At 61.6% G+C, this 10,941-nt stretch overlaps 1 protein-coding gene and 1 non-coding gene across 9 annotated transcripts; both read left to right on the forward strand.

Annotated features, from left to right (window-relative positions):
• Positions 1-714: 714 nt before the first annotated feature.
• On the forward strand, positions 715-7,961 carry CTDSP1 (CTD small phosphatase 1). 8 transcript variants are annotated; one of them, XM_008971939.7, is made up of 7 exons: positions 715-2,181; positions 3,584-3,732; positions 4,134-4,235; positions 4,369-4,425; positions 5,057-5,149; positions 5,254-5,439; positions 6,317-7,961. In XM_008971939.7, the coding sequence occupies exons 1-7, from the start codon at positions 2,115-2,117 to the stop codon at positions 6,443-6,445; spliced, it is 783 nt and encodes a 260-aa protein (XP_008970187.1). In that variant the 5' UTR covers positions 715-2,114; the 3' UTR covers positions 6,446-7,961. The 8 variants fall into 8 exon arrangements, with proteins under 8 accessions (XP_008970187.1, XP_003818666.1, XP_054965062.1 ...); XM_003818618.7 differs by having other exon boundaries at positions 730-2,181; positions 4,131-4,235; XM_034955119.3 differs by lacking the exon at positions 715-2,181 and adding an exon at positions 2,202-2,925 and having other exon boundaries at positions 4,131-4,235.
• MIR26B (microRNA mir-26b) lies at positions 4,677-4,732 on the forward strand. The gene has a single exon (NR_163089.1). It is a non-coding gene; the product is annotated as a microRNA mir-26b (primary transcript).
• Positions 7,962-10,941: the final 2,980 nt, after the last annotated feature.

The raw sequence follows: 10,941 nt of genomic DNA on the forward strand, positions 1-10,941 counted from the left end.
TGAGCCCAGGATGGCGCGTCTGGGAATGGTGGGTGTGGGGACAGCCGGCCAGGTTCCAGCCCCCTTCACAGAGGGAGAGGAAGGCGCGCCACCCAACCCAGGCCAAGGGCGAGGCCACGACTCCACTCAGTCCCTCGCCACACGCTTCCTTTTGGGGTCATGAGGGCCCCGCATCCGGAGATAAAGCCGAGGCCCCACCCAGGGGGCCGGACCGCAGGGGAGACAGATGTCCGGCTCCCAGGCTGGAATCCCGCCTTTGCCCTTGCCGGTAGACCCGAAGCACGTCGCTTCCTTTCTTGAAGCTCAGTTTCCTCATCTGTGAAATGGGTTAAGAAGGAGGCCGTTCTAAGGGGTAAATGAGATTAGGGGGCGCAGCCAGAGCAGGCCTAGGAAAACGCCAGCAGCGTGTGGCAATCACGGTGATGAAGCGCAATGGTGGCCGCCCCGTGGGCTACTCAGGAGCAGGAGGAGGGCCGAGGGATCCAGCCCGGGGACCGGGGTATCAGTCCCCGACAGTCCCCTCCCGCCCCTACTCCCAGCCTCAGCGCACGAAGCCGCCGCGCCTTCTGGCAGGCGCCGCTCCCCTCCCTTCCCCTCCCGGCCCCCGCGCGGGGCGTCCCCTCCCCGGCTCCCCCTCGGCAGGGCCTGGCGGACGTGCGCCGCGTCGCACCCGGCGGCCGGACGGGACAGGACGCGCCCGCCCCGCCCCGCCACGGAGGCCCGCGGGAGAGGGGGAGGGGAGGAAGTGCCGAGGCGTGTTTGTCGGGCTTGGCATTATTAATTTTTAAATGGTGAACTTACAAAATAGTAAGGACGAGTGAAAAGAACTTCATAAACGAGGAAAAAGACCAACCCGCAGACCCACGGCGCGCACCACGGAGGTGCTTCCAGCGAGAAGACAGGGACCTCCGTTCCCAAGTGCCCAGCACTGCGCCACAGGCCGGGTGGAACGGGCCTTGAGGGCCTCTGGTTTGAGGTCCCCCACGGTCGGGCTTTGGGTCCACCGCGTGCGGCGCCGTGCTGGGCTCCTAGGATCGGCAGCGAGTCCAGTGACTCCCACCGCACCCCCAGTAATCACAGGGCGGCCGGCAACCGCGGGCAGGGGAGGGGGTCTGGGAAGGCCCCTGGAGAAGGTGGCATTTCCTCGAGGTCGGTGGAATTTGGCTACGCGAAAGGAACAGCGCGTACGAAAACTTCAGGCGGGAACGCGCGGTGGCCCGTGCGCGGCGGGTAGACGTGCGGGGCCCCGGGTGGGGCCGTGGGGAGAGGTCGGCAGGGGGCTTTCCCAGGGCAGGGAGTTGGAATTTCACGTCCTATAGACCGGGGGCACCTCGCCCTGGGGCTGCGGGGGGCGGCGACCGTCCCATTCAAGAGCGTGATTCTGAGGTTTGCACAGATGTTTCGGGCCAGCAGAGCCTTCGCAGGCTCTTGACGTCCTTGCGAGGTGATCTCTGCGACCACCAGACAGGAGAGAAGACCCATTTTACAGATGAGGTAGTGCTATCTCCAAGTCTTCAACGAGGAAACCAAGAAGCCTCTAGTCCCGGGTCCTCAGAAAACGCAGAGGTGGAGCCGCGCCGCACTCGGGCACTCCCCGGCGTGGGCGCTCCGGGCGGGCGGGCGGGCCTTGGCCCAGGGCGCTCGGCGGCCTGGAACGGTGAGCCGGGTGCCGGGCCTGCCACGCAGCCGCAGAGACTCAGCCCCGCCGGCGGGCGGCAGGAAGGGAGGCGACGCCCCCTGGAGCGCGGCAGGAACCCGGCCCGGCCCGCCTCCCAGTCCGCCTAGCCGCGCCGGTCCCAGAAGTGGCGAAAGCCACAGCCGAGTTCAGGTCACGCCGAAGCCGTTGCCCTTTTAAGGGGGAGCCTTGAAACGGCGCCTGGGTTCCATGTTTGCATCCGCCTCGCGGGAAGGAAACTCCATGTTGTAACAAAGTTTCCTCCGCACCCCCTCCCTCCCCCTCCCCCCTAGAACCTGGCTCCCCTCCCCTCCGGAGCTCGCGGGGATCCCTCCCTCCCACCCCTCCCCTCCCCCCCGCGCCCCGATTCCGGCCCCAGCCGGGGGGGAGGCCGGGCGCCCGGGCCAGAGTCCGGCCGGAGCGGAGCGCGCCCGGCCCCATGGACAGCTCGGCCGTCATTACTCAGATCAGCAAGGAGGAGGCTCGGGGCCCGCTGCGGGGCAAAGGTACCGGGGCTGCGGGGAGTGGGTCGAAGCCGGGGCGCCGTGGGAGGAGAGAAGGGGCCGGGATCTTCCCCAGGGGAGCCGCCGCCGCCGCCCCGGGCGGCCGCCTTAGCTGTGCCCGAAGCTCCCAGCCCGAGAGGGAGCAGAGAGAGTTTGAACTCAAATGAGGCTCAGAGACGCGGGGCGGGGCCTGGCGCCTTTGGGGCGCTCCTGTCCGCTCGAGGTGAGGAAACTGAGGCAGGAATAGAGAGGGAACTCCTTCGGGGGTTTCCTGGCAGGTATTGCGTGGTGCCTGGGCGCCCCCCCACCATTGTCGCCAATGGGGCTGGGAGATGGGGGAGCTGAAGAGGGCGCCTATGGGCCACCCGCTGAGACTCCGCCCCACCCCCCACCCCCACCCCCACCCCCCCGGGCTGCGGTCCGGTAGGGTTTTGGGAGGGGGCGCCGAGGTGACAGCAGGCTGGGGAGGCTTGGAGGGATCTCCCGCCAACACACAGCCACGTTCTCCACAAACTTCGCGTCACGCGTGGAGGCGCCGACCCCCTCGGAGGCACAGAGAGGACGGCCGCACTTCCAAGAGTCGCTTGGCGCCCGCGGGGAGAGTCGTGCGCCTAGTGGGCACGCACCACCCCGCAAAGCCTCGCCGCCCCGACGAGGCTGCGTCCCCCAGCGTGGCTGGGCCGGGGTGGGGGGGTCTGTCTTCTCTTTTTCCCCGTGTGGACCTCAGGACCTGGACGCTGCCCCCAGGTCTGCCCACCCTCGCCTGGGTCTGGCTGCCCCGGAGCTGAGGGCAAGGTGGAAAGGCTAGTTGCAGGGGGCCGGAGGGGGGTGGGGTGGGAGGGGTATCTGTCAATCAGGCTCCAGGTCGGAGGTCTGGGCGGGGCAGGGCAAACAGATGGCCACTGGACACTGGCCCCAGGCCGCGGGACTGCACCCCTGCCTCTGGGCCCAGCCGCAGTGAGGACTTCGTACCCACGGGGGTGGAGAGGATGGAGGGAGGGCAGGGGTGGACTGCCCTGGGTCCCAGGCCCTGGCTGTCCTGAGCAGGGGTGCTCAGGTAAGGTGGGGTCAGGAGGCACCGCAATGGGGCTGATCAGCAGCAGTCATGGAGGCTGTGAGAGGCAGGGAGAGAGCACCCCAGGACCCCCTTCTCCAGGCCACGCACTCCCTATGTGGGCGCCTTAATACCTGCTAGACCTATTTGTCTGGGAGCTGCAGGAGCCTTGGAGTTGATTGTGGGGCCCTGACAGGGGCATTTCAGAGAAAGTCAGGAGCTGCCTTCGTGTGTCTGGATGAAGGGGCCACGGCAGGATCCTCCTGGCTCAGGGGTTCACACCTGGGCACACATGCAGGATTCTGCAGGCCAGTGTGCACCGAGCCTCCAACTTGCGCCTCCCTACTTCAGGTGACCAGAAGTCAGCAGCTTCCCAGAAGCCCCGAAGCCGGGGCATCCTCCACTCACTCTTCTGCTGTGTCTGCCGGGATGATGGGGAGGCCCTGCCTGCTCACAGCGGGGCGCCCCTGCTTGTGGAGGAGAATGGCGCCATCCCTAAGGTGCGTGGGGGCCAGGTGGGGCCGCGGGGGCACCTGGACTCAGTCTTCAGGGCTTTAGGGGAAGGGGCTCCTGACTGAGCTTTTCAGGATGGACTTGCAGACCTGAAAGGTGCAGAGTAGGAGGGTGGCAGCCTCCCCTGCCAGGCCCTGCCCACTGTGGGGAAACTGAATTCTCCCTCATGAGTGGAAGCTTTTTTCTACCTTGGTTTTCAGAGAGGTCTCAAAGAGCCAGGAGGCCTACCCAAGCCCTAGAGCTGGCAGGGGCAAAGCTGGGAAGGGGGAAGTATCTGTTCCTGGGGCCTAGGGTTCCTCTGGAGAGGGCTAGGGGGAGAAGCCTGCGTGGGAGGAAGGACCAGGCCCGGAGAGAGGCATCCCAGCCAGCCCCGCCCTCCCTACAGCAGACCCCAGTCCAATACCTGCTCCCTGAGGCCAAGGCCCAGGACTCAGACAAGATCTGCGTGGTCATCGACCTGGACGAGACCCTGGTGCACAGCTCCTTCAAGGTGGGCCCTGCTCAACAGCCCTCAGCCCGGGTCTCGGGGGGCGTCCCCCACCCTGGCCTGGGAGGGAGGTGTGTGCTGGACCCCATGCCCTGGGGCTCCTCTTCCAACTCCAGCAGCTCTTTTCCCCCCACAGCCAGTGAACAACGCGGACTTCATCATCCCTGTGGAGATTGATGGGGTGGTCCACCAGGTGAGGGCCAGGAAGAGGCAGTGGTGGGCTTGGCATCTGCCTCCAGACCTTAGGCTCTTCCCACCAATCCGGAGCGCCTCGGATGGGAATTGGATACATGTGGAATGTCAGAGGCCCAGAGAGGGTGTGAGACTTGTCCCAAAGTCACACAGAACCTCAAGGGCTTGTGCTGACTCCAAGCCTGCAGAGTGGGCTCCTCCTCTAGGCCCCCCCGTGCTGTGCTCCCTCGCCCCACCCTGCCCGGGACCCAGTTCAAGTAATTCAGGATAGGTTGTGTGCTGTCCAGCCTGTTCTCCATTACTTGGCTCGGGGACCGGTGCCCTGCAGCCTTGGGGTGAGGGGGCTGCCCCTGGATTCCTGCACTAGGCTGAGGCTGAGGCAGGGGAAGGGACTGGGAATTAGGGACCTCGTGAGGTAGGACTGGCCAGTGGAGTGGAAGTTTTGATCGTTTTCTGGGGGGGCTGGGGGGTACAGTTTCCCCAGCAGTGGTCAGGGTAGCTGGCCAAGCGGAGCCTGCAGGCCCAGCCTCCTTCCTGTGCGCCTCTGCCTCCCTGGCCCATGCCCTGCCAGCCCTCGGCCACCCCCACACTGCCCCACTGGCCCGCAGCCCCCTCACTGGCCTGCCCCCCAGGTCTACGTGTTGAAGCGGCCTCACGTGGATGAGTTCCTGCAGCGAATGGGCGAGCTCTTTGAATGTGTGCTGTTCACTGCTAGCCTCGCCAAGGTGAGCCCCACAGGGGTCCCGGGGCAACCCTGCCCTCCTACCTACCTCCCGCATGCAGCCCAATGAACCTACGGGCCCCAGGATGACCCACCTCCTGCTCCCAGTACGCAGACCCAGTAGCTGACCTGCTGGACAAATGGGGGGCCTTCCGGGCCCGGCTGTTTCGAGAGTCCTGCGTCTTCCACCGGGGGAACTACGTGAAGGACCTGAGCCGGTTGGGTCGAGACCTGCGGCGGGTGCTCATCCTGGACAACTCACCTGCCTCCTATGTCTTCCATCCAGACAATGCTGTGAGTGCGGGCTGGACTGGGACTGGGACAGGAGCTGAGACCCAGGAAGGGGTCAGTCCATTCAGGCCACCTTGGCCTCCTGGATCCCCAGTTGGGGGATGGGTGCCCTCCCAGTCCTTCCTGCATTCATTGCCTGTGCCTGCCGCCCACTCCTCTCATCCACCTGCCCTGTAGCCATATGGTCTTTTCCCCTCGCACACAGCAGAGCATCTGCCATGCACAGGGGCCCCCACAGGGCAACGGAGTTTGGAAAGTTTCAACTTTTCGAATTGCCAGTTGTGACCTACTGATGGCCCACAGAATTAATTTAGTGGGTTCTGATTGGGAATTTTAACAAAATGAAATAGAATAGAAAATATCCGGTCGGGTGCAGTGGCTCATGCCTGTAATCCCAGCACTTTGGGAAGCTGAGGTGGGCAGGTAGCTGAGCCTAGTAGTTCAAGACCAGCCTCGGCAACATGGTGAAACCTTATGTCTACAAAAAATACAAAAACTAGCCAGGCGTGGTGGTGCATGCCTGGAGTCCCGGCTATGCAGAAGGCTGAGGTAGGAGTATCACTTGAGCCCTGGAGGCAGAGGCTGTGGTGAGCCAAGATTGTGCCACTGCACTCTAGCCTGGGCAACAGAGCAAGACCCTGCCTCAAAAAAAAAAAAGTATCTGAGTGCTTCGCACAGATAAGGTTAGGAATTGTGAAGCTTTTGCATTGTTACGTTATAAATGTGTTTTCCTGGGGGTTGCTGTCAAAAAAGTTTGAACACTGTGGGTGAGGGGTTTTCAGAAACTGCATGATCTGAGTAGTGGCTACATAGGGCTGGCCTGGAAATTCTGCACCCAGGACCACCTGCCCCCCTCATCTTCCTACACCCACTTCCCCAGGTACCGGTGGCCTCGTGGTTTGACAACATGAGTGACACAGAGCTCCACGACCTCCTCCCCTTCTTCGAGCAACTCAGCCGTGTGGACGACGTGTACTCAGTGCTCAGGCAGCCACGGCCAGGGAGCTAGTGAGGGTGATGGGGCCAGGACCTGCCCCTGACCAATGATACCCACACCTCCTCCCAGGAAGATTGCCCAGGCCTTTGTTAGGAAAACCCATGGGCCGCCGCCACACTCAGTGCCATGGGGAAGCGGGCGTCTCCCCCACCAGCCCCACCAGGCGGTGTAGGGGCAGCAGGCTGCACTGAGGACCGTGAGCTCCAGGCCCCGTGTCAGTGCCTTCAAACCTCCTCCCCTATTCTCAGGGGACCTGGGGGGCCCTGCCTGCTGCTCCCTTTTTCTGTCTCTGTCCATGCTGCCATGTTTCTCTGCTGCCAAATTGGGCCCCTTGGCCCCTTCCGGTTCTGCTTCCTGGGGGCAGGGTTCCTGCCTTGGACCCCCAGTCTGGGAACGGTGGACATCAAGTGCCTTGCATAGAGCCCCCTCTTCCCCGCCCAGCTTTCCCAGGGGCACAGCTCTAGGCTGGGAGGGGAGAACCAGCCCCTCCCCCTGCCCCACCTCCTCCCTTGGGACTGAGAGGGCCCCTACCAACCTTTGCCTCTGCCTTGGAGGCAGGGGAGGTCTGTTACCACTGGGGAAGGCAGCAGGAGTCTGTCCTTCAGGCCCCACAGTGCAGCTTCTCCAGGGCCGACAGCTGAGGGCTGCTCCCTGCATCATCCAAGCAATGACCTCAGACTTCTGCCTTAACCAGCCCTGGGGCTTGGCTCCCCCAGCTCTGAGCGTGGGGGCATAGGCAGGACCCCCCTTGTGGTGCCATATAAATATGTACATGTGTATATAGATTTTTAGGGGAAGGAGAGAGGGAAGGGTCAGGGTAGAGACACCCCTCCCTTGCCCCTTTCCTGGGCCCAGAAGTTGGGGGGAGGGAGGGAAAGGATTTTTACATTTTTTAAACTGCTATTTTCTGAATGGAACAAGCTGGGCCAAGGGGCCCAGGCCCTGTCCTCTGTCCCTCACACCCCTTTGCTCCGTTCGTTCATTCAAAAAAACATTTCTTGAGCACCTTCTGTGCCCAGCATATGCTAGGCCCACCAGCTAAGTGTGTGTGGGGGGTCTCTACGCCAGCTCATCAGTGCCTCCTTGCCTATCCTTCACCGGTGCCTTTGGGAGATCTGTAGGAGGTGGGACCTTCTGTGGGGTTTGGGGATCTCCAGGAAGCCCGACCAAGCTGTCCCCTTCCCCTGTGCCAACCCATCCCCTACAGCCCCCTGCCTGATCCCCTGCTGGCTGGGGGCAGCTCCCAGGATATCCTGCCTTCCAACTGTTTCTGAAGCCCCTCCTCCTAACATGGCGATTCCGGAGGTCAAGGCCTTGGGCTCTCCCCAGGGTCTAACGGTTAAGGGGACCCACATACCAGTGCCAAGGGGGATGTCAAGTGGTGATGTCGTTGTGCTCCCCTCCCCCAGAGCGGGTGGGCGGGGGGTGAATATGGTTGGCCTGCATCAGGTGGCCTTCCCATTTAAGTGCCTTCTCTGTGACTGAGAGCCCTAGTGTGATGAGAACTAAAGAGAAAGCCAGACCCCTATCCTGCTTCTGTGGTTATTGCGGGGGACTTCAGCAAGTGGGGTGTGTGCCTTGCACCTGCGGCTGCCGTTGCCCCCCCCCCCGCTTCAGCACACCTAGAGGGCTGTTGGTGGAGGGAGGGGCTGCCCGGCCCTCGACACTTCAGGTGGGAAGGGCAGCGTCAGAGCACAAATTTGAGCCTCCAGGCTGTGCTCGTCTACGTCTCCCCGCCTCGGGGATGTGGTCTGCAAAATGGAGATGTGCCCTATTGGCAGGACTAATTAAGTGCCTGGACACAGACGACAGGATACTAGTAGCTGGAAAGCAAAATTCGAAGGCCTGGGCAGGGGCAGTCCTGGAATGCGGCGGGGGGGGCGTGGCCTCTGCCCTGGAGCGGAGGGGCGGGGCTTGTGCGGCCCCGAAGGCAGAGGCGGGGAGCGGGGCGAGGCTCTGGGTGGAGGCTCCAGCGGCAGAACTTGTTGGCCTGGGTGCGGCGGGCTCCGGCGCCTGGCTCTGCCGGGCGGCCTGGGTGGGGCCGCCGCCGGGGCTCGGCCCCCCCCGCCCCCCTGCGGCCTCTGAGCAGCCATTGGCCGCGCCCCCGCCCCACTTCCCGCCCCGCCCCGCGTCCGGGAGGCACTTCCTTTGCGAAACCGCGCGGCCGCAGGCTCCGGCAGGAAATGCCCTCCCGCCGTCCCCAGCCAGCCTTTGCTTGCTTCCCACGCCAGCCGCTAGAGGCCTCCCTGTCCTCGCGGACGCAGGAACTCCCCGGGGGCTGGAAAGATGGGGCCCACCTCACTCGCCCCTTTCCCGGGGGTCGGGCGTTTCTGGAGCCCCCACCGCACACACCCAGGGAAGAAGGGGGAAATGCCTCTCAGGTGTTGGTGCCTGCGCCCCAGCTCCACCTCCCCATCCTGTCTGCTCAACACCTTACCTCCTGAATCCAGCCCCCAGGCGGCCTCTTGGTGCCCCAGACGCTGATCGGTCCCCAAGTCTGTGTGAGGGGGAGTCAGCGCTGTGTGAAACCGCCCTTTGTCCTCCTTCCACTACTTTTCTCTGGTAAAAAAGATTCAAGAAGCACCCTGGAAAAACCTGCAGTTACCCTAGTCTCAGTTTTGGCCTGGGCTGGACCACAAGAGCCCTTGGCTATATAAATACCCAGTCCTCTCCGGTCTCTGCCCTCATCCTCGGGTCCTGCTCTTATTTCCTACTCTCCATGCAAACACTGATCCTCCCAGATGTGCATCGCAGAGGCCAGATAAACACGCAAAGGAGCTCCAGACTTTGAGACCACAGTGAGGCTTCCCCACCACCACCACCTACACACCCTGTACCCACATGAAGTTCAGGTCAACCACATGTATCGGGTGCGTACTGTGTGCCAGGCACCGTGCCAGGACCAGGCTGTGCCTCTGCTCTCAGGGAACTCACACCCTAGGGTGGAGAGAAAGAAACGTGAACAGATGGTCACTGCAATTCTGCAAATGCAGCACGGGAGAACCATGGAAGGCGGGTGAGGACAGGGGACACCTAGCCCTACTTGGGCAGCCCTGGAGGATTGGAAAACACTCCCTGCAGTAGCGAGGCTCAGAGGAGTTTGAAAATGAGGAAATGAGGCCGCAGAATGCAGGAGGGGGTAGATTATGCAGATCTATGGCCAGACCAAGGGAGTGGCCTTTCTTTTTTTCTTTTTCTTTTTTTTTTTTTTTTTTGAGACGAGGTCTCTGTCTCCCAGGCTAATGTGCAAAGGCATGATCATGGCTCACTGCAGCCTCAACCTCCTGGGCTCAAGCCATCCTCCCGCTTCAGCCTGTAGGAGTATTTGGGACTACAGGCATGCACCACCACGCCTGGCTAATTTTTAAATTTTTTTGTGTGGAGATGGGTTCTTACTATGTTGTCCAGGCTGGTCTGGAACTTCTAGGCTCAAGCGATCCTCCCACCTCAGCCTCTGAAAGTCCTGGGATTGCAGGTGTGAGCCACCGTGCCTGGCTGGGAGTAGCCTTTTTCTTGCAGGCAGAGGGTGCCTTTGAGGAACCCTGAGCAGGAGTGAGCTGTGCTGAAACCTGGCAGCTGCACGTTGGAAGCTAAATTAGGCGTACAAGGATACAAGACCCTATTGGGAGACCACAGGCGTGGTCCCAAACATGGAGGATGAAGACCTGAACTTAGGCAGAATAAAGAGGAAAGGAAGGGGCCGGGTGCAGTGGCTCACACCTATAATCCCAGCACTTTGGGAGGCCGAGGCGGGCAGATTGCCTGAGCTCGGGAGTTCAAAACCAGCCTGGGCAAAATGGCGAAACCCCATCTCTACTACAAATTCAAAAAAAAAAAAAAATTAGCCTGCCGTGGTGGCAGGCGCCTGTAATTCCAGCTACTCAGGAGGCTGAGGCAGGAGAACCACTTGAACCCGGGAGGCAGAGCTTGCAGTGAGCCGAGATCACACCGCTGTACTCCAGCCTGGGCGACAGAGCAAGACTGTCTCAAAAAAAAAAAAAAAAGAGGAAAGGAAGGAGGGATGGATGTGACATAGGAGATAAACTTGGCAGGAAGAGGTGGCTAGCTGGCCCTGGGGGCAGGAGTGGAGGAGTTGGAGGAAGGTGATGTCTTCTGGCTTTGGAGATGTCAGATGTGAAAATGTCTCTACTAGAGCCTGGTGTGGGGCAGAGATTCCCTGTTTGCTTGTAACACACACACACACACACAATCACTCCAGAGGATGTAGGGAAACAGGCCTGTAAACTGGTGCAACCTCCTTGGAAAGTGATTTGAGAATATCCATATGTATATAAAAAAAAATTTTTTTTTTGAGACAGAGTCTCGCTCTGTCGCCCAGGCTGGAGAGCAGTGACCTTCGTTTACTGCAACCTCCACCACATGGGTTCAAGCGATTCTCCTGGCTCAGCCTCCTGAGTAGCTGGGACTACAGGTGTCTACCATCACACCCGGCTAATTTTTTGTATTTTTAGTAGAGACAGGGTTTCACCATGTTGGCCAGGCTGGTC

This window comes from Pan paniscus, chromosome 13, assembly GCF_029289425.2.
Source record: "Pan paniscus chromosome 13, NHGRI_mPanPan1-v2.0_pri, whole genome shotgun sequence".
NCBI lineage: Eukaryota > Metazoa > Chordata > Mammalia > Primates > Hominidae > Pan > Pan paniscus.

Bases quoted from the DNA above. Each gene is read 5' to 3' on its own strand.
- CTDSP1 (XM_063595279.1), top strand. From the start codon at position 2,511: ATGGGGGAGCTGAAGAGGGCGCCTATGGGCCACCCGCTGAGACTCCGC. The intron at 3,733-4,130 runs GTGCGTGGGGGC...CCCTCCCTACAG, and splicing joins AGAATGGCGCCATCCCTAAG to CAGACCCCAGTCCAATACCT. The intron at 4,426-5,056 runs GTGAGGGCCAGG...CCTGCCCCCCAG, and splicing joins TTGATGGGGTGGTCCACCAG to GTCTACGTGTTGAAGCGGCC.